This window comes from Zonotrichia albicollis, chromosome 3, assembly GCF_047830755.1.
Source record: "Zonotrichia albicollis isolate bZonAlb1 chromosome 3, bZonAlb1.hap1, whole genome shotgun sequence".
Taxonomy (NCBI): domain Eukaryota; kingdom Metazoa; phylum Chordata; class Aves; order Passeriformes; family Passerellidae; genus Zonotrichia; species Zonotrichia albicollis.
The window spans coordinates 15887486-15909873 of record NC_133821.1 but is presented as its reverse complement, the minus strand read 5'-3'; the positions used below and the strand labels follow the sequence as shown (position 1 = coordinate 15909873).

General features: G+C 38.3%; 1 protein-coding gene across 3 annotated transcripts in view; it reads right to left on the bottom strand.

The window, feature by feature from the left end:
* Window positions 1-22388, bottom strand: part of NVL (nuclear VCP like) — a 49935-nt gene that overhangs the window by 25984 nt on the left and 1563 nt on the right. For 2 of the 3 annotated variants that reach the window (XM_074536831.1, XM_074536832.1), the window contains exons 2-18: window positions 21801-21874; window positions 21236-21288; window positions 21053-21149; window positions 20181-20235; window positions 19361-19627; window positions 18458-18581; window positions 18113-18189; window positions 17698-17832; window positions 16152-16253; window positions 13517-13634; window positions 12908-13052; window positions 10267-10537; window positions 7324-7542; window positions 6211-6315; window positions 5375-5437; window positions 4108-4227; window positions 2253-2352 (exon numbers count right to left, since the gene is read on the bottom strand). In XM_074536831.1, the coding sequence (XP_074392932.1) occupies window positions 2253-2352; window positions 4108-4227; window positions 5375-5437; window positions 6211-6315; window positions 7324-7542; window positions 10267-10537; window positions 12908-13052; window positions 13517-13634; window positions 16152-16253; window positions 17698-17832; window positions 18113-18189; window positions 18458-18581; window positions 19361-19627; window positions 20181-20235; window positions 21053-21149; window positions 21236-21288; window positions 21801-21874 (2125 nt within the window). The remainder of the gene's footprint in view (window positions 1-2252; window positions 2353-4107; window positions 4228-5374; window positions 5438-6210; window positions 6316-7323; window positions 7543-10266; window positions 10538-12907; window positions 13053-13516; window positions 13635-16151; window positions 16254-17697; window positions 17833-18112; window positions 18190-18457; window positions 18582-19360; window positions 19628-20180; window positions 20236-21052; window positions 21150-21235; window positions 21289-21800; window positions 21875-22388) is intronic. The other variant, XM_074536833.1, reaches the window with a different exon arrangement.

The window sequence follows — 22388 nt, the reverse complement described above, 5'->3', positions numbered from 1 at the left end:
AATAAATAGAAATTAATTGTATTTGATAACCCTGCATTTGCTTTTTTTTTTTACATTTGGCATTTTTACTTCAAATCTCCTTTTTTCACCAATGTCACTGACTAAAACTACACTGCTGATTTCATGCCTTACACATTTCCCAGCTGCCCTCAAATATGAGCCCAAACCTCATTATTTGGCAAAGTTTTGTAATTTTGACTATTCCTGTATGGTCAAACAGTAGATCTGCCACTGCAGCTGGAAAAGGTGATAGTGACTTTTTAAAACTGAAGGGGGAAAAAAAATCCTAAAACCATTCCAGAGGTACTTCCTAACCACATAAGGGTAAAAATGCACTTTGTATAAGGCTTATAGAGAGGGGAATTCACAACTGACAGGTGTCTATTTCACATATGCATGAAAATCAGACTTTAAGCAAGCACAGAATCAGTGTATATCTAAACCAAGGAATTAGGACAAACCTGCCACACATCAATATTTATATTTTGAAATTACCATCTGAGCAATATTTACCCTCAGCTGGCCCTGGTGAAGCTGCTGGAGTGCTTGCACAGAGGAATCCTTGGCTCAGAAAAGTGACAAAGAGGAACCCAGAAAAGGACTGGCCCCCTGCCCAAGCAGCTGAGGAGGCAGTGCAGGAAGTACAGCTGGATGTGTCCTCACTTCCACAGGGCTGGAATTCCCAGCCCCAGCTAATTTAGCAGCCAGAGCTAATGACAAGTCAGTAATTAGATATGAAGCCCTTGTGAAACACTTCCAAACAGGGCTGCTTGATACAAATACTTGAAACAGCACAGCTAATTTAGGGAGAGATCTCTTTGCTAAGGCAACTTGGTGACACTCCCACCAGCACTCCTGGGACATCCAACTGCATCTACACACAGCATATCCTTATTTTCTATTCTGCTCTGACACTTTAAATCAAAGAATTTGTACAAGCAGGTAGAGATTTAAGCCCCTACTGCTCATATTTCACCACGTGGAAGGTTTGAAAGTCTGTCATGGTGCAAAGAATTTGAGACATAGGAAGGTCTTCCTCCAAATCTTTGAAGCTTTTGAACTTTGGAAAAAAACCCCCACCTAACAGTTGCTTATTCTAAATGATTTCAGACTAAATTTTCCTTATATAACAAAAGCAATATCATGTATTTTAATTTCCCACCTTCCAAATTATATCCAAAATAGCCATGCTACTATTTTTCCAGTTAAGCCATTTCTCAGCAAAACTACATCTTGTCCTTACTTAATACATGCAGGTAAGAAATAACTGAGTGTCACTGTAAGTAGGAATTTGCCAAATACCTGTTCTATGTGCTGAGGTTCTTTCCAGAATTGTGGTACCCACACCAGTATGCTTTTACCAAGACAGATTTGTAACCCTGTATTTCATTTCACTTGCAATATTCAGCAAAATAATCATAACCAAGGAAGTGCAACACCTTAGTGCTTGTTTCTTTCTAATCTGACAACAAATTCCTTTATCTACAACCCACAGCTTCTACATGGAATTCAAATTCAGGAAAGACAGGTTTCTTGCTATGTATAAAACACAAGGCTTCTCCATAATACAAAAACAAATCCAAAAGCAGAGATAGAAAGTTGCCTGTAAAACACATGATGTTTGTAAAGCAGACATCAGTGTTTAGCTTATTAACTGAGAAGATGCTGATGGAATTGCAAGAGCTGCCAAAAACTGAAGAGCCAGAGAGGGAGCAAGGACAGTTGTTAATATCCAAGCTGGACATGAAACAACAGAAGAGTAACTGCTCCAAACAGAGTCTAGTGTGGAACACAGAGCCCAGGAAGCAAAAGATAAGCAAATGGAAAAATGACTTAATATGAGACAGATGCCTTAAGTTAAAAAAAAAAAAAAAGATATATAGCAGAAAACTAAAAAGCTGCTTTGGATAGAAAATCCATTTAAGCAGTAAAAAAAGAAAAAAAATATTTTATGTCTCTTTTCTGCTTCTACATTGCAAGGAGATAAACCACAGCAGTCAAAGGCCTTTCAAAACTTTTTAACAGCAATGGTACCAGGTGCTAAGTGAGACACATTTTAAAGAGATTGCTTTATCTCACAATACCACATGAACGTGATTAACTGATCAGAAATGCTTTGGATTTGAGCAGACACTGTAATTTTGAGTACAGAACAGGCTTAGTTGCAGAATTCAAATATTTAGGAAAACATGACATTGTTAAAAGAGACCCAAGGATGTGTGATTCCTTGTTTGTGACCTCTGGCTGCTCACCTGGCCTGTTGGTGGCAGCCATAATGAAAACCTGCTGTCGCTGCTGCAGCCCGTCCATCTCGGTGAGGAGCTGGTTCACCACCCGCACGCTGGCTCCTGACTTTGGGGGGAGAAATTGGTCACCAAATCAAAGAAACAGAAACAGTGGGAATGTCAATATTTCAAGAAACAAAAGATCTATTAACTCCCTGCACTGAAATATTGCACTCAAAGAAAAAATTTCTTTTTCACACTTTCAATGGAGCTGCATTGGGGATTCCTTGTCTAATACTCTCAGTACATCTCCATCCCAAATTCATGCAAGCTACACACTTCCCATATATTTTAACACATGGCAAACCTTTTCTTTCCCATCAAAACTAAAGGATTCACTTAAAAGAATACATATAAATATTTGTACTAGTCATTCTGATATCTACCTCAACAAGAAGACACAAAATTTCTCAATATGCAGTTTCTTGAGGGAAACGAGTTCTTAAATATCGAAACCTCTGAAACAACATTTTAAGCAGGTGAGGTACTGAGAGCTAAACAGTAATTCCACAGTAGTGACATCCTATAAACAAACTTAATAGCTTAATATCAATGATATTTTTGCCCCCAGCGAGGGGGAGAGAAATGATGCATCTGACTCCATCTTATCAACATGCTAATTAATTACTTCATTATACTATATTATTCTATACTATATTACATTACTATACTATTACTAATACTATTACTATTACATATACTTCATTATTCTATGCTATATTACATTATATTACATTACATCTAAACTGAATCTGCCAAGCACTCCACTCTGCACAGAATCCCATGACTGTCACCCCACAGTCCCAACACACACACACACATACACACCTGGCCCTGACAGGCCAAGGAAACCAAACACCATCACTGTGGGTAAACAATCTCCATACTGCATTCTACTTTGGCACAAACACAGGCACAGCAAATGAGACAAGAATTGCTTCTCCTTTCTCTGAGGTTCAGAGAATGTGAAACCCAGAAATATTCTTGGGAAGAATTGTGCCTTGCTTTTCTCTGCGGAGAGAAATGTGGCTACAGCTTAACCTGAATTTCTCTGGATATTTTTTTTCATATATGCATACAAAAAAAGTGTTAAGCTTTACAAAATTTGATCAACATTATTTCCCTCAAATAAAAGCCTAGTAGATTGCCTTTCTTGAAAAATACTGGGGTAATACTTGGGAAATACTTCTGGGTACTTCTGCATCCTGCAATGTTCCATTGTACCTTATCAGAAGGCTAATAGATTACTTTATTATACTATATTATTCTATACTATATTACATTATATTACATTACATCTAAACTGAATCTGCCAAGCACTCCACTCTGCACAGAATCCCATGACTGTCCCCCAACAGTCCTGACACACACACACACACTTGCCCTGACAGCCCAAGGAAACAAAACACCATCAATTTGGGTAAACAATCTCCATACTGCATTCTACTTTGGCACAAACACAGGCACAGCAAATGAGACAAGAAGTGTTTCTCCTTTCTCTGAGGTTCAGAGAATGTGAAACCCAGAAATATTCTTGGGAAGAATTGTGCCTTGCTTTTCTCTGCGGAGAGAAATGTGGCTACAGCTTAACCTGAATTTCTCTGGATATTTTTTTTTCATATATGCATACAGAAAAAAGTGTTAAGCTTTATAAAATTTGACCAACATTATTTCCCTCAAATAAAAGCCTAGTGGATTGCCTTTCTTGAAAAATACTGGGGTAATACTTGGGAAATACTTCTGGGTACTTCTGTTGCCTGCAATGTTCCAAAAGTTGTAAGTGAAAGCATTTATTTGGGGAGATATCTCAAGGCAGACTCACCTCACGGTCAGACCTGCGAGGGCACAAAGCATCAACTTCATCAAAGAAAATCACACAGGGGGCAGAATTCCTGGCCCTCTGGAACACCTGGCGTACGGCGCGCTCGCTTTCACCCACGTACTGCAACAGCAAGAGAAACAGCTTGAAACAGCGTAAGGCACAGAGACTTTGCTTGGGAAAAAAAAAATAAATAGTTTTAAACAGCATTTAAGGTACTTTGCAAGGGAGAATTGCAATCTAGTAATCTGGTTTTTTTCTGACATCAGTCCCTTGTCTCTGTTTCCTCACTGATCATGATTTACATGGGAACTGTCACTAGTTGACTTATGACAATTTGCAGAACATTCAGAGTTTAACAGGATTCCTTTTTTTCTGGGCAAGAACTGTAACTTGCCATCATTATGGTGATGAGAATTAACAAATGAGTCTTAATTAAGGACCCTGTTGTTCAGCTGTTCATGAACAAACCCAGTGAGCAATGTGAACACAATGAACATCTGAAGTTCATAGAGTTGTTGCCTGAAGACAGGGGCTTGGTGGTAGGGAACTGAAAAGTCAGCCAGAATTTCCCTTTGAACGCTGAATTGTAGGAACAGGAGCTATGAAGTTGTAAATGCAAACACTTAACTTTTTCCAAACAAACATGTTTTGATTCAATTTATATGTTACCACAGTCTCTGAACCACAGCCAAGCATTTTCTCTGTATTCCACCAGAAGCTGGGCTCCTCATGAACTGTTTTATTTCCTGCCTGTATCAGTACTTGAAGCAGACATATAAAAACATTTGGAAGAGATCAATCAAATCCAGTACGTGGGTTTCAGCTTCCACATAACTGACAATGGATCTGCAGCCACCTTGCCCAGTTCAACACATTCTCTTGACTTTGAAAAAGACTGAAGTTACATCACAGCACTTCTAAAGTCCAGTGCTTTGAAAATTTGAATTACTGTACTCTTATCTGTTGACATTTAAAATCTCCATGCTATAGAAAAGCAGTGATGCATGTAGTTGGTCATTTAGAAACCCTCCTTCAAGTCAAGAAGGGTTACCTGCCACGTAATTTAAACTAAGATAAATATTTAAGCTGCACATGTGACTTTTTTCTTTTCACATGAACAACTTCACTGCTAAAAACTTTAAGGAGAGGTTCAATAAGGCAATTTCAGCTGCAACAATACCAGTTGTGTAATTATCAGGAATTTTGCTTGCCCCACATTTTGGACAAGAATTCCATAAATAACAAAAGCCCCATGATTAGCACATACCATATTTAGCAGCTCAGGACCTTTCACAGATATGAAGTTCAGTCCAGACTCGTTTGCCACAGCCTGTAGAAAAGGTAAAGTGAGACAGATTTAGATAAAGATATAAATATAGATCTAAAACACACATTTATCATATCTGCTTGGGTTCTGTCCATGGAGTAATAAACAAATCTAAGGGGAGGAACATACAGTCAGCAACTGTTTGCAAAATATAGAAAACAGTACAAAGTATAATTATAGGCCATTAAGAGTGGGAGGGGAGCAGGGAATTTAGCAATGTGTTCTCTCTCTGTCTGATGAGGCAGTTCCAGATTCACACCCCACCCCCTACACCAGCTGAAGAATGTCCAATAATTATGGGAGTTAAAGAGATATTCAACTCCATAAAAGCACCTGAAGACAAAATGAGAAACAATCTGAAATTTGCATGATTATCTGCATTTATATGGAGATGTGGTAAGAACGGAAATGCTCAAGAAGCAAAACAAGAGTATTTTCAGTAAGAGTTGCAGAGTACTCCCAAACACACAATTTAGTTACAGTAAAATATTCCATAGAGTGGTTATCCAATAGAGCTTCTTCTCATCTTTGCTACTTCTTCCTTAATCAACTTCATTCCTTCAAGTTTTGCAGAAATTCTCACTCTATTCAAGCAAAGTTGTAACTTCATGCAAGAAAAATCAAGTAACCTCAGCACAAAGGCCTAAATTTAGATTTCTGATGAAATGTGGTGCAAAAGGCCAACTTCTTGCACTATGATCCAGACTCATCCTACAAAAACATCCATTTCAAGAGGACTCTCCAGTGCTTTTAATGATGTTTAGGAAATGCATTACCTTAGCTAACAGTGTTTTACCACACCCTGGAGGCCCTGCAAGCAGGACACCAGCTGGAGTAGTCAGGCCCAGAGCTTTGAACTGCTCTGGGTTTCTCACAGGTGCCTGAAAAAGAAATTATCATTGTTACCTCTGGCATAAAGAAAACATGAAATTTTCATTTTAGTTACAGCTGGATGAAAAATAATTCACAGTAAGTTCTTTATTCCCATTTTTTATAGACTAGAAGAATAAATATTCAACCAGCACCTTACTATCTTGCACTGCTAATTACCCCTAAATTGGAGAAATATCTTTATTCAGAGGCAAGGATTTTATTCACCAAAGTTACCTAAAGGTGTTAATGTTAAGTTTCCCTCTGATTGGCAGCAAGATTGCTAAGCTTCCAACTAAGTACTCCCAATTCTTTGTGTGGTAGTTGCATAACCAAGGTTATTGGTACACAACTTCTAAAATACTTAAAGATTGAGCAATAGACAAAGACACTGGAAAGAAGACACTGGAAGCAAGAATACAAAAAGCAAAATATTAAATACAAACGGCAGACTTGAAAAAATTCAGAAGTAAATTATACTATCTTGATTGTTTTAAATAAATATATTTTGTCACAGTCATATTTTCTGAAAAATCCCTTTGCCCAGGATTTTCTCCTGGGAAGCTGAGAAGCCTCAGAGAAAAAGGAAAACAATTCTTATCTCATTTGCCTCTCATGTTTTGTGCTCACATGTGGAATGTGTTTGGAGATTGTTTATCCACAGGTGATTGTTTCACTGGTTTTCCATTAATTATTTTGACTTATTGACCAACCAGGGTAAAGGCTCTGGAAAGAGTCATGAGTTTTCATTATTATCTTTTCAGCCTTCTGTCTGTATCCTTTTTGTATTCTTTACTATAGTTTAGTTTAGTATTATTTAATAAAATATAATATAAAATAATAAATTAGCCTTCTGAGAGCATGGAGTCAGATTCATCATTTCTTCCTGCCACGGGGCACCCCACAAATACAATAATTGCAAAATATCCCTGTATCTTAAATAAATATTGAAAATAAACAGGTTTATTTCCTGCACAGGGGGGAGTGCAGAAGCTCTTTGGAAGGAGGTTGGGCCATACCAATATTGCCATAGTCAGCTCCTCCCGAACATCCTCCAGGGCTCCAATGTCTGCCCATGTCACATCAGGGACTGTGACAAAGCCTTCTCTCTTGGCAGAGGGCTGCACTGATGGCAGAGCAACAATGAAATCATTCATCTCAATGCACAGCTTCTGCAGCTGCTCCTCAGGCAAGGGGCCTTGCTCCTTCAGCAAATCCAAAAGTCTCTGCAATTCATCCTTTACGTACATGGAAAGGGAGAGAGAAAAATGATGCAACTGGGTTAGACTTCCAGAACCATTTTAGGGCTTTTTCAAAACCACACTTCAACTATCAATCACATTATTATATAAAATGCACATAAAATATGTAAATTACTATAAATGATAAAAATGTTTCAGGGAAGCTCTGTATATAGTTAACAGGTCTGAAGGGACTGAGCTGAGCTTAAAATCTTGATTAAGATGCTACAGAAAATGAGCTAGCACATGTATTATCAAAATACATGCTTTTTTTGCCTTTCTACTGCTTCTCCCACACTGACTAGGAGAAAGGTATTTCCATGCTGAAATTTCCAAAAGATGTATTATTATTTATATGTATTCATTCTGCTTTTAACAAGAAACTGCTTTCAAGAGAAAGTGAAAAACTGCTGGACAGCACAATTCCAACAATTTGCAGAACATTCAGTTCTGTATAAACTGTTAAAAACTCTTAAGACACTTGTAGAACATACACTTGGATTTAACACCACTGAATTGTAACATCTTTTCTTCAGCCTGCTCAGACCTGGTTCTGCAATCAGACCCTGATAAAGTTTGGGCAAACAGGACAGAGATGCAGGAAAATGCTTTTCTGCAGTGCCCCATGCTGCAGACCACAGTGACCAAGGGAGGCACATTCCCATTTCTCCAATCAGTTCCATGTTGGGAATTGAGAAAATATTCCATCAAAGAGCTTTAGAACTTCATATCATAAATGCATCCCCATTCTAAGGCAGTATCAAAGCAAATTGGTATTGTGCTACAAATAGAACTGTTTCAGGATTTTCATTATAAAATAGAGGGAGAAAAAAAATAAATGTAAAAACTCTGTTAAGTTTCAATGGTTTTCCTACAGGAGTAGGAAGAAAAAGAATCACTTCCTATCAATTTCAGCTAGGATAGCTCTACAACTGACCACAAAGAAACACAAGGGCTTAGAATGCCTGATATTCCTTTTAAATCCTCCCTCCTCCTCTTCACAGAGCCATTGAGAGAACCTCTAAAACAGCCAAGACCACTGGGTTTGTTTACTTGAATTGTGTGAACGATTTTGAAAGGTTTTGTATGTTTATTTTTCCATTATAAACATAATACAAGGGTTTTAATGACAATACCCTGTATTAGACTATGTCAACCTCCTGCCAGCTATCAAAACATGGGCTTTGTTAGGATTAGACTTCCTCATTCCCAGTGACCCCTTTGATCATGGTGATGTTGATAAAAGCTGCAGCTACCTGCCCCTCCCCACTTTCCTTGGCTGCAGCAGGCCAGGGAGCTCTGGGAGGTAGAAGCACCATGCTTATGTTACACTAATACAAAGGCTTAGGACAGCTTTTGGTACTGATTCCTGTCATCACAGCACCACTGCTCTCTGACAGCCCTCCCAAAAACAGAACCTCAGCACTATGTGCATTTCAGCACACTTCCCTCCACACAAATCTTTAGGAGGCGTGCACGTAATGAAGGCATGGATTTCTACATGAAGTTGTTCTGCTACACTAACCTTCATGTTACTTAGGCCAGAGAATAATTCTGGCACTTGAAATATTATTTTCTGCAACAGAGATCCAGCTGTGCTGCACTTTCACAGCTCCTCTCCTCCTCAAACCTGCTACAGGTACTAGACACCACTTGGGTGATTTACCCCAAGTATCACATAGCTGGAAGGCAAACAAAGGCTGCATAAATACTTCTAGACTTTGGCTTGCTGTGACTTTACCAGGTCAGGGAAGAGCCCCAGGCATAATCACAGACATTTCACTGAGGGCACAGCAAACAGCTGGTGCAAAATATTCAGTTTAAGTCTGATACTTTTAAAATTCTGTTATAGTCAATACACTTTTGAAGAGAGATACAGCCACTCTTTGAAACTCTGCTCTGTTAGAAGACAAAACAAACAAAACAAAAAATCCCAGGGTAAAACCACACCTTGTATCAAACAGGAACATAATTTTTAGGGGACTGGGGTTTGGGATCTACTTTTCCTGGTCCATTATATGGGTCATTAGGAGTTATGTGTCACTGTCATATTTTCTGAAAAATCCTCTTTGCCCAGGATTCTTCTCCTGGGAAGCTTAGAAGCCTCAGAGAAAAAAGGAAATAATTATCTGATCTGCTTCTCCTGTGTTTTGCTGCTTTGGAATGTGTTTGGAGATTGTTTATCCAACATGTGAATTGTTTTAACTTAATGACCAATCCCCATCCAGCTGTGTCAGGACTCTGGCAGGAGTCACAAGTTTTCATGATCATTGTTGTTAAGCCTTCTGTAAGTGTCCTTTCTCTATTCTTTAGTATAATTTTAGTATAGCATTCTTTAATATAATATAATATAATATAATATAATATAATATAATATAATATAATATAATATAATATAATATAATATAATATAATATAATATAATATAATATAATATAATATAATATAATATAATATAATATCATAAAATAATAAATTAGTCTTCTGAGAACATGGAGTCAGATTCTCAATTCATCCTGAGGAATTTTTATTTTATTTTTATTTTCAGGGATCCTGAAAATACCACAGTTATGCTCCCGCCTTAGAAGCTGTCATTCCTAAATCTACATTTAATATTAGGTTGGTTGTGGATGTTTGAGAATTTATGAGTAATGACTTTCATAACTCTAAAATGGCTCAACTCCTCAGATGTTACAAACACACCCTTCAAGGAACACATACCTTAGGTGGAAGCTCTGCTTGGTTGGTGCCCTCTTCCCCCAGGATATCTGCTCCAGTCCCTGGGTTCCCTTCAGCAGTGCTGCCCCCAGAGTGTGTGTGTTTTTTCTCATGCTCCTCAGGTGTCATGAGGACCCTGCTGACCGTGCCCATGGCTGCCTCCCTGCACAGGGCCATCAGGTCAGCCCCCACGTAGCCCGGCGTCAGCCGCGCCAAGTGCCCGAACGAAAACGACTCCGGCAGCTTCAGCTTGCGACACAGGGTCTGGAGAATTCTAATCAAGGAAGGGAAAAAAAGAAAATATAAAGCTGAAGAAAAAGCTGTTATTTCTTTTTTTTTTTTCTTCACATGAAAACAAACAGCATTTAATGTCTCTCTCAGTCCACGTGAACTGAAGTAGCACAGTGGGAAGTTTTTGCTCATGTAGGAAGTAGCCAACACTGAAACCCACAGAAGTGTGCTATGAACTTGCTGTCACTTCTTAAACAAAAACAAACGGCCTCAACCAGGCATTGCTGATCAGCTTTGGTCAATTAAATATTACAGGTCATTTTTCAACTCTAATATTAAAAACTGACAGGGTAGGTCTCAGTGTACCACAGAGGTGCACACAAGTTATCCACTGATACATTTAACTTTGTACTCCTAACAACCAAAGGCTGCACTGGCTGTTCCATGCCACTTTTTAGAAATTTATTTGTTCCATGCTACTTTTTTAGAAATTTATTTGTTCCATGCCACTTTTTAGAAATTTATTTTTTCCATGCTACTTTTTAGAAATTTATTTGTTCCATGCTACTTTTTTAGGCATTTATTTATTGAAGAAACATCTACAACAAGCTGTTCTGCAAAAAGCAAATGAAATCAGACTCTGTGAGGAGCTCTGGTTTAATCTTCATTACCTTTACCTGACCACTGAATGCAGAATACAAGAATTCAACAGCAAAGCATCACTTAATTGGGAGAATATTTTTAAAAGGCAGCACAAACCAAAGAAGTCCAGATCAGTAACATACTTCTAGTTCCAATAAAAACTAGTTCAAATTATTTCTAGATCAAGTAATGCAACTATAGAAAAGTTATTAAAAAAACCAAGTGATAAAACTCTTCAAAACTCTCAAAATTATAATATATTCCATCTGTTTCCCTTCCCACTAGCAAGTTCCATCATCTCCTTTCAATCTTTATTAGGGATAACAGCCTGTTTCTCAAGATTTTTTCAACCTGTCTGACAAGAGCTGTAGTTAACAGATTGAGATGAAGTGTAAACAGCTCAGGAGTAAAAATGGCTCATTCTGAATCTGCACAAAAAACACCAGGTAAAGCAAGATCTCCAGGTACACCTTCCCATCTCCCTCCACCCCTTCAGGCTGCAGAACCACAACTCAGCAGCTCAAATCTTGCCCTCAGCAGGACTCACCCTGTAAATCAGCACACTGTGAGGACTTGTAAGGTCTATGCAAATATTCCATTTTAAAATAAAGGAAGAAGTCAACACCACCATGCTTTCCACAAAACACAACAGAAAGCAGGAGGAGGGAAGAATTTAAAAAAGAAAATCATAATTATTCCCTGTAAGGCTCCACCTCCAGGAACACAAATACAAACAAACAATAATATGAATGCCTGTGACTCCACAATCTTTACACACCACCATGGCTCTGTCATCCACAACTCCTGTCCCTCAACACTGTGCTATTTCTGGGAATATCATCATTTTAACATGTCCCTAGGAACTCTCAGAGAATCACAACTCTCCTCAGGTGACCCATTAGTTCTACCTCCAACCACCTGCATGTCTCACCCACAGCCAAGAGGAACACAATTGCTACAGGGCAGCAAATCTGGAGGAAGAAAAAAAAAATTAAAGACCCAAGGGGGGATAATGGCCTGAGTGCTGACAATGCAGTGTGCAGTACTGCAAGCAGAGGTGTTTGCCTCTTCAACTTAGAAATATTATTATTGAGAATAAGAAACTTGTCCTTTAACCTTTCTTTCCTTTCCATAACAAGATAAGCTGTAAATTTTTCTAACTTCCCATGTTTTTTGCTGTTGAGGAAATGAGTAGCAGTTCCTTTTTAACTAAAAATGCAAAACCAGATTTATTTCTTGTAACTTAGTCTGATAGTCATAGATTTTGGAGTAAAATGGGACAGTTACACAGCACAGGATGACTGCAGCTCAGCTTAATGCCAGACTGGTGTATTTCCATGAGGAATGGAATGGAACAATCCAGGCCTGGTGCTTCAGGTACAAACAGGCTTTTCTTAATTTATGTTCCTGATTGAAGAGTTACATAGGGAGCACCAAAGACAGAATGTTAACTTCCTGAACACAAGAAAAGATACATTTGATTCCAGCATCTGTACTGTTAAGGCACTAGGAAAGCCACTAACATAATGCTAAAAGCAGATGTGCACGCAAGAAAGGAAATTGCTCCAAATGTAGACACAGCTAGCAAGACAAACAGGAGCTCACTTAATGTCTTTGCAACTTTTCAGTGTGTGCTGACCCACAGGTGTGTACAGGTACAAACAGAACGAAACACAATAAAGTACTTTTCCTTAAATTGTATGTTAACTTACACCTTATTTTCTTATTTATCAACGTATCAAAAAAGAAAGTTTAACTTCACAGCACATACTTCTCTCTTGCCCCTTCATCTGGGATCCCTAAACAAATTTCTCTGTCAAATCTCCCAGCTCTCCTCAGGGCAGGGTCCAGGGAGTCAGGTCTGTTTGTTGCTCCAATAACAAGGACCTGGGTAGTGGCAGCCACATTATTCAAGTCTAAGGGAAAGCAGGAATGGAATGAAGTCAGTGCACATACTCAACACCTGTGGGACTATTTCTGCAGCACATGATAGTAGCCAGCAGAGATAAACTAAGCAGTCAGACTGAACTGCTGTTCATCTCTGCATCTACTACCTAAAACTTGTATTTTGCACAATCAAGCAAAAATTCAAAAATTAACAGATTCATTAATTATTAATAAATTTAACAGGTTCCCCATTATTTGCTTATACAACAGAGAGGCTTATATAATGCTGTACAGACCAGTGTGAAAATATTCCAGTAACACCCCTTCAAAATTATTATGATCTTCCAACCACTCCCCAGGCAAACTGTGTCAAAACAAGAAAAATTATTGCCACTATCTCCTCTCAAGGAAGCACAAGTCACTCCTGAAGGGAAGCAGACAGTGAGCCTGATAATTCTAATCTGGCTTTGGCACAGGCCTTCCTGAAACTCACCATCCATGCAGGTCAGGAACTGAGCCACAATCCTCCTCTCCATGTCCTTGGATGCAACCTCTCTCTTGGGGGTGATGGCGTCGATCTCGTCAATGAACAGGACACAAGGAGCACTGGACTAAGGAACAAGGAAAATCCACAATTACAAAATCACACTGACACAGTGGATTACAAGAAAGAGATGTTTCAGGTTTTCTGATCTGTGACTCTTAGTGGAAATCTGCTGGACAATCAAGTGCTGGAATAATTCTGTTGTGCTTGCTGACAATCTGGAGATTGTCACTATGAAACTTCACTGATCTGAAGCTATGGAATAATTAAGGTGTGACACCTTAAATTTTAGACAATCTTTAAACACTGTCTAAAATTTAAATATGCCTCTGTGTTGCATTATGTTTTCCCTAAATATTCCATTGTGACTGCCTGCTGAAGTCCACAAATGAAAATCACACAAGAAAGGTCTGGCTGGGTTTGTTGTTTGTTTTGTTAGTGACATTAGAGCTGTGGAATTTCAAGAGCAGCATTATTGACACACAGAATGAAACAAAAGGAGCAGTAGGTGGCCATGGAACTTCAAGACTACTACAGAGCCTGACCACAGTCAAAGAGTAAAAATGAGCAGTGAGAAACTCCCACAAGTTCTAAAATTCCATTAACTTTATCAAAAGCCAACAATAATACAGATTAATAATTAGTGTAACTAATATAACAGTGCTTACCTGATGTAAGATCATTAATATTCCCAAAAAGCACTAGTAGTCCAAAGGGATACTGTGAAAAATGTGCATTTTATTATTGGCTTTTGCCAAATATTAAAATTAATATTATATGTGTTATGTTAGAAAGTTATACTGTATTAATTTTTTAAGTAGTGTGTTAAATATAGTTTTAGGTTATAACATAATGTTAAAATAGAAACTATGTATGTGGGATATTTTTTAAAGAAAGGAATGAGGTACTCTCACTGAGACAGCAGCCACAGGACACCAAAATCTTTCAGAGAAAGAGAATTTATTGCTCCGTTATCAGGAGAAATGAACTTCTTCCTGCCTTGCTCAGCCCTGAAGATGCTGTCAGGGTTCACTGACCAGACAGAATCCTGTGTTTGAATGGAATTGATGCACCATGTATGAGGTGTATGAATATGCAACAGGCTGTTGCTTTTAAGGGTTAATCCTCTGTTAATGTGGGTCCTTTTTCGGGCTTATTTTGCCCAGAAAGAGGCACCCAGACTGTCTGTAACTCCTTGTTTCTATTGTCTCATATTGTCCTAAATCCTAATTGTCCACATTTTTATTCCTCTAATTATATTACTATTTTTATAACCATTTTATTACTATTAAACTTTTAAAATTTTAAACCCAAGTGACTGGCGTTTTTCACAGATACTGAAGGAAAACATGGGAATTTTGTTCCCAAAAAGCTCCAGGTAAAAAACCCGCGTGGTTCCCGGGCCGCGCTGGGTGTTCCCAGCACCGGCTGCGCCATCTCCTGGTCATTCCCTTTCCTGCTGGGACCGAGCGGGAAGGGCCGTGCAGATTCCACAGCACCCAAATAATGAGGAACCTTTACCATTGTTTTTATTATTATTTATTTTGTTTTTATTATTTTTATTATTTTTATAATTATTATTGTTATTTATTATATTTTCCCCTGCACGAAAACTACTGTGAAAACAAAGTGGGAAAACTTAAGGGAATGTAGGAGCCCATCAGAAGGGCAAGAGATTTTATTTTAGACATATTTTATGCAATAGATGTTATTTCTGTGACAGTAATTTAGAGCAACCTCCCCTTGATCACTACACGTACAAAACATGCATATTTTCTAAAAACTCCTTGCCATAAGCTATGTAATTTTATTCTAAACAACTTCTTAACAAGGCTCTCTAAAAATTAAAATGTAGTTGCAACAGGAAACATAGCAAACAGCTTTGCAAACAACCTTTTTGCCCTGTTTAGGGGCATACTTCAAATACCTACAAACACTTTTAGGGAAGAGTAGAAAAATGAAATAAAGTCAGAAAACCAGAACATCCTCAGAGGTCAGGAACAGAAGACTGATCTCATGAAATAAAACATCAGCCCCATACTAAAACCCAGAAATATCTGCATTTCTTCAAATTAAAATTAATTCAACCAGTCTTGTTCTCTTTGCTTCCTACTATGTCCAAAAGCAAGACTTCAACTTTAACTTTTCTCCTGCTCTTATCATGCTTGTTCCCAATTTCCTGCTTTCTACCTGGCCTGCCAAAGCCTAAAATCTCACATGCACTCAAATTCCATGCCAAACAAAACCAGCAAAACCCCTTGTCACAAAGAAGCACAGTGAACTGCTCCTATTTTTTTTTTTAATACATCAAGCCAAGCAGATCCAAATATGCAAATAATTTATGCTGTTTTCTTTACATTGCTATGATGAAGCATCTTTTGTCAAGGCTTCAGAACAGAGAGCTTTGTGCTCTCTGACATCATGGCAGCACAATGGAATTCTGCCCACAGGAGGGGACACCAGCCATGGGTGCAGCAGGATAAAGATTCACTCCCATTTACTCAAATTCAAACCACAGCAATAAAATGTGAATCTTCACAAAGAAAAAGACAATTCTCAGAGCTATTTCCAGTGGGTGCCTTACCACAGCCTGCTCAAAGAGCTCCCTCAGTTTCTGCTCAGATTCCCCTGACACTCCAGACACAATCTCTGTTGCTGCCACCTTCAACATTGGGAGCTCCAGCTCCTGGAATAAACAAAAAAACATTTGATGATAAATCCAGAGGTTAGAAATGCTGGCTGCCCTTGAGGACAAACATTTTTCAATAGGACATCTTTTAAACCAACAAATTACATACTCATGACAAAAGCTTTAGGAATTTTTAAAAAATAGAAGGAGCATCCTCCAACTTAAAAAAACCCAAAACATTGCATAGCAGTGTGGAAGGTATTCCCCACCAGGTTTGGTTCCCAGAGTCCTGTTCCAGAAATATCTGTGCAGGATTGGACAGTAAGACACTTGCAAAGCTCACTCTCAAAGTTTTCTGCTATTAAAATGAAATATTTTTTATTTGTTGCAACTGCAATTTTAATAGACTGCAGCACAGCAGTGCTACAGGTTGTTGCAGCCTATTTCAAGCTCTTGAAATTTTATATAAAAGAAAACTATCCCTAATTTAATACATAAAAGAAAATTAACCCCAATTTATGCAACTCAAGGCTACCAGAGACCCTACAGTGCTCAAAGACAATTTGCCTGAAAATCTCTTATTTAAGAAAAAAAATATTTAAGAAGCAGTCATTAAATTTATTTAATCTCTAAGTTTTTCACTTGTGACATGCTTCTTTCCTCAAGTGTAGCACCCTTCCAGCATACAAATACTTATTTAGAAGAATTAAATATCAAATTATTCAAAGGGTTCCATTTTACAATAAGGCATTAGAAAGAAAACATATAAATATTCTTAATTAAAACATCTGAAACAATGTCAGAAGGGTGTAACCAACATTTCAGGAATAAATATATTTTCTTTATCTGCACTACAAAAGTCAGTCATTTACATGAATCTAAATTTAAGGTTATAATCAGTAACATTTAAGGAGCAACTGTATTAAAGAAAAGGAAATGTCCATAATTATCACTGAGAGCCTTAAAAGTCCTCAGATTTATATCCAAAACAGGAACAGTAGCACAGCAGCTTCACCATAACCCCAAATTATTAACACCAGCAGTGTCATGGGCTCTGAAAATATCAGTATGACACAGGCAAGGCAGGATCCAGTTCTGGAATTCAGAAATCAGCTGTTTAACAACCAACAGAATCAATGGCATCAATGGGATCAGTAAGGCTGAGTCTAGATTTGAAACTGTAAGGTAAATTTAACCAAAATTATCATTTATTAGTCATTTATACCCTTCTCAAAACACCTGTGCCTGTATTGCTCTGTTCTGGGAATGCCCCAAACCAGTTAAATCACAGCTAAAACCTTGTCACCATGACATTTATGTATGAGGTTCTATAAGTAAAGATTCAGATGGAAATCCAACAAAGGAAGTAAAATGAACATATTTCAGACTATCACAGGATGGCTGAAATGAAAAGCTCTAGTCTCTCCTGAAAGAATATGATTCTTTTTCCCTCTGAAAGAACTCAGAAAAGGAAGAAGCTGTAGATGTGAAGCCATCTCACCCCAGCAATTGCCTGGGCCAGCAGTGTTTTCCCACAGCCAGGGGGGCCATGCAAGAGGAAGCCCCGGGGTGGAACCACCCCTAGGTGGGTGTAGACCTCAGGGTGACGGATGTGAAGGAGCATCTTGCAGATTTCCTGCCAACAACAAGAGAAATCTCCATTTAAATTGCAGAAAATAGTATTTGCTGTTCCTATAGACAGGGGGAAATAAAACAAGTTCTGTTTGACAATCTGAATGAAATGACTGCTTAAAGAAAGATTAATTAGAGAAAAACCAACAACCTCCCTTGCTGTTGGTTTAAGCAGCTTTACTCAGTGCCATGCACATGAACTATGAAATATTTCTTCTCTGCCATTTTTCATGACACATTTTATTCAGTGCATCCTGTAGCCCACCAAGAAAATTGTAACTAACCTTTAATGTTTCATCATTGCCTCCTACATCCTCAAACTTCACTGAAGGGTGGTAAAGCTCTGACCCCTTATTTCTCACTGTTAAGGAAGAGAAGATACAAATTTAGCCATGCTATAAATGTATTTGCTAATACTGAACAAAAAGCTGAGCACACAGAGTAATATCATTTTTTAGTAGTAGACACAGGACTTCAATATTATTTTAGTATAACATTAAGGCTAAATTTCTTTTAAAAACTGCCTGGGGTCACTTCTCTGCACATCAGAAAACATTTTTCTGGTAACAGATTCCATGGTCTAATAGCATCTCTTTGTTTGGAGGAACACACCAAAAATAACTTCTCACCTTTCTTAAGTAACATGGATTCAATTTCTCCATCTACGTCTGGAAATTCTCCTTTTTTCCTTTTTGCTCTCCTGCCCTTTGTCTTCTTTCTTTCACTCTCCAAGACAGAAAAGTCTGTTGATTTCTAGGACATAAAACCAGAATTATATACACAAAAACCTTCCAAGTCAGTGAACTTCTGCAAAAACTTTAAAGAACAAAATGTGTGTCTGTGATGCTTAACTTACACAAATTACATAAATAAAGACAAGCAAGACATGAATTTACACCTTTTTGCAGAATCTCTTTTTTGTACTTAGGATTTGCCTTATTTTTAAATGGGTTGATTACAACAGTCACTTTTTTTGTTAAGAGAACACAGTAATGAGCAAAAAACCAAACCCAAACCAAACAAACTCCCTCAAAACTACTAACTAAAATCAGACAGAAGTTATTTGCATGCCATGGAGGAATTCAATTTGGGCATGAACACAACTATACAAAAGTATTTACTCCACTGGAAACAAGTTTTACTTCTAGTAAGTCACAAGGGGGTGTAAAAAAACATTATTCAGTGCAAACACAAGTTAAGTGCATGTGAGAGAAGGGCTATTACAGGATGAAAGAAATAAAATCAAGTTTCCTGCTTTCCCCAGGGTGACTAAGACTTTAGCAGGGGCTAAGCAAGGCACAGGCCAGGTAGGCTGGTCACTGGTAAATGCAATAAATAACAGCTGCACCCCACTCATCTTTCCCTCAGTATAGGCACTAATCTGGGCCTCCTTGATACTGAGAATTACATTTTCCTCAAAAAAAATCTGGAAGAAATTCATTACTCGGTGACTTTCTACCTTCTGTACAAACATGCTTGAAATGTGCCAATTCTATTGATGCATCTGCTTAGGTTTGTGAACCACAAAGTACCTCAGAAATCAGTTTCTTTTCCTCTCCTTCTTCATCCTCAGAAAGGTCAATGAAGAAGTCTTTCCCATCAGGAGTTTTATCAATGAACCAGCCACCATCAGAGCTTGGTCTGTCACCTCTGGATTCTGGAGTGAGGGTGCTTGTTTGAGGTGCTGTTCTCACACGAGGAGAGGGCTCCACTGGCTCATTTTTTGGAGTGGATGGAACAGAATCAGGATTTCCTTTCTTGTACAAGCTCAGCAGGGAACTGTTCATGTGATTTGTAGACTGCAGATTTACACATTTGTAAAGAAAATACACAGGGCAGGTTTTAACTTGGATTATTTATATTTAGAGGTCAATGAAAACTATTTCAAAAACATAATTCAGCATTATCCTGGCTGGAGAAAACAGGCAATGCATCTTCCAACCCACTCCTCTGCAAACCAAATGACTGCACAGAAAGCTGCATGTGCTGCCTGAAGGTTGAGGTTCTATCAGGTAAAGATTCAGATGGAATTCTGAATGAATTCTAATGACTCCTGTTAACGGGCAGGCTCCTCTTTAGGCAGGAGCTGGAGATGTCAGTTCCTTCAATCACTTCACCCCTTTGATACCAAAGTCCTTCAGGCTCTCAGTGTGCCTCCCCAAAAGTGATTCCCCCCAACAAATTCCTCTTTTTCCCTCAGGAAACAACCTCCTTCCAGCTCTAGAGATTCTCAGTTGGAATTCCTAACTCTGACTACACCTTATGTCTATCTCCCCTTCCAAACTCTTCAATTTCACAACACAGAATTATATATTATACAAATACAAATAATCATAATAAAATACAACTTACTAGCTCTTCTGGATAATCATCATAGTCAGAGTCATCTGTGCCACTTCCAGTAGTGCTTAACAGGGAAGGAAAACAAAACTATTAATTTATCAGAGCAGAACTGCAAGTGAGACATCTGTAAAAGTGATTTCCACAATGTGGTTCCCCATAATCATGGTATGTAGAAAGAGAAATTCCTGACTCCCATGCTCTCAATCTTCTAGGATGAAAAGTTAAAAAACGCATCCTTTCCAAGTGTGTGATGAGTTGGATCAATTTGCCAATCTGTGTTAAAGACAGACCTACATAAAAGTGATGTAGCTCACTCTGACTCAGCTCACCAAGGGAAACGGGAGCAAATCATGGCTGAACCAGACCAATCCTTCTGCCAACAGTGTCCTGCTTCCCCATGAGATCCTTCATATCTGTCCCAGGTTAGAGAAAACACAACACTCCATGGGATTATGGACAGGGTTAGGAGTCAGGAAATCCTCATCCCCCACTGGTGATTTACTCTGAACAGCCTGTCTGGTGCTCTCTTCTCTCACATGTGGCCAGTATCTCCCACAACCAAAACCTACTAAGAACAAAACCAAACACATGAGGAACAAGGGCATTATGTGGAAAACTCTCAAGGAAGCCATAAGGTTGTCCACTAATTCAGGGCTGTGTGTTCCCCACAATAGAGAAATCATGATTGGCTCTAATATCTGCTTGTCTTCAGCACCAAAAAAAAGTTCCCAATAACTACAGGTAACTTCTAAAGAACACAAGCCTATGGGATCCACCTGCACCCTTGAAGCAACCAAAATGCAATAAACCAAACCCAGAAAGCTTTAAGGAACTGGTAACAGCAATGGCATTGTTAATTTAGTAGTAAAAACTCTCCTTACTCATTTTTCTCTTGCTGTCTTGCTCTTTTTGCCACATGCTCAGATTCTAAAACTGCCAAATCTTCACGCTCCTTTTCGTTGCTGATTATTTCAAACACTGCAAGAAAAAATTCAACCTTTTTAAGAATTAACAGCCAAAGCACAAAGAATTGGGCATTTTGGACACTGTATTAACAGACCTACCTTTTGCAACTTGTATTCTAAAGGCATTTCTTTTTCTTCGTCCATAATCTACACTGAAAAAACCAAAATAAACAAAGGTTACACCAACTGGTTTTTCCTTCAACTTAATGTCATTCCCAGTGGGAAAAGTACATGGAAAATAGATTTAAAAACTACCTGGGCAAAAAGGTGATTGTCTTGCTGAGCAAGATATTAATTAGTGTCTTACTGGATCCTCTGTCCCTCCCTCATGTCTGCACTGAGGTGTTACACATTTTAAACTCACTGGGGTAAACCCCAACATGCTGCAATGAATCTGCAGCTTTTTATTTCAAACAAAACAAAAATCAACCCATAAAAACCCAAACCACAGCTAGATTTTATAAGGCCAATGAATTAATAAAATATGAGTCATTAAATGTATCAGCAGAGGGAAGCCTAACAATCTTAGTGCTTCAGTCAGCCTCAACACCTGCTAATGAAGGTAACATACAGAAAATTATAACTTCCATAATTAATGCAATAGAACAAACTAATATATTCTACATTTTGAACACAGGATGTAAGAAGACAAATGTTGGCTCACCTGTAGGTTTTCTGCAAATCAGATGCTAGAATCCCAATGTCAACATACTGCCCACACTTACTGCTTGCAAGATACTGAAATGAAGAAATTGAAGCAGGGAATAAAATCTTTGTCATTCATTTCACCACAGCAGCTTGACCAAATATGCCTATTTTAAATTCTGCCCTCCTCAAAAGTTGAAATGAGAATCAGAATCAGCTTTGCACTGCCTTGCAACACACCAGAGAGTATTTCCCAATGAACTGGGAAATGTTGATTAAAGCACAGATTCCTGGGCAAAGGCAGCATCCTACACTTGGGGCCTTCTGCTGGGTCAATTCTGTTATTTTTATTTAGCAAGAAAGCTGATTTTGTAGCCCACACACCATCCTATTGTCTTGGTTCCTCTCAGTTATCCTCCTTTTGGTTTAGTCTCCTGCCCTAAAAATGAATCCACCTCTATGAATCAGCAGGGATACTCTCATAAGAACAACTTTAATCTGTACAAGACATCTCAGAGCATGCTATAGAGAACTATATTAATAAAGTAAATTCTCTCAAGCCTTTTTATTGCTCTGACAGCAGCTAATCCAACCCATTTTCAAACCC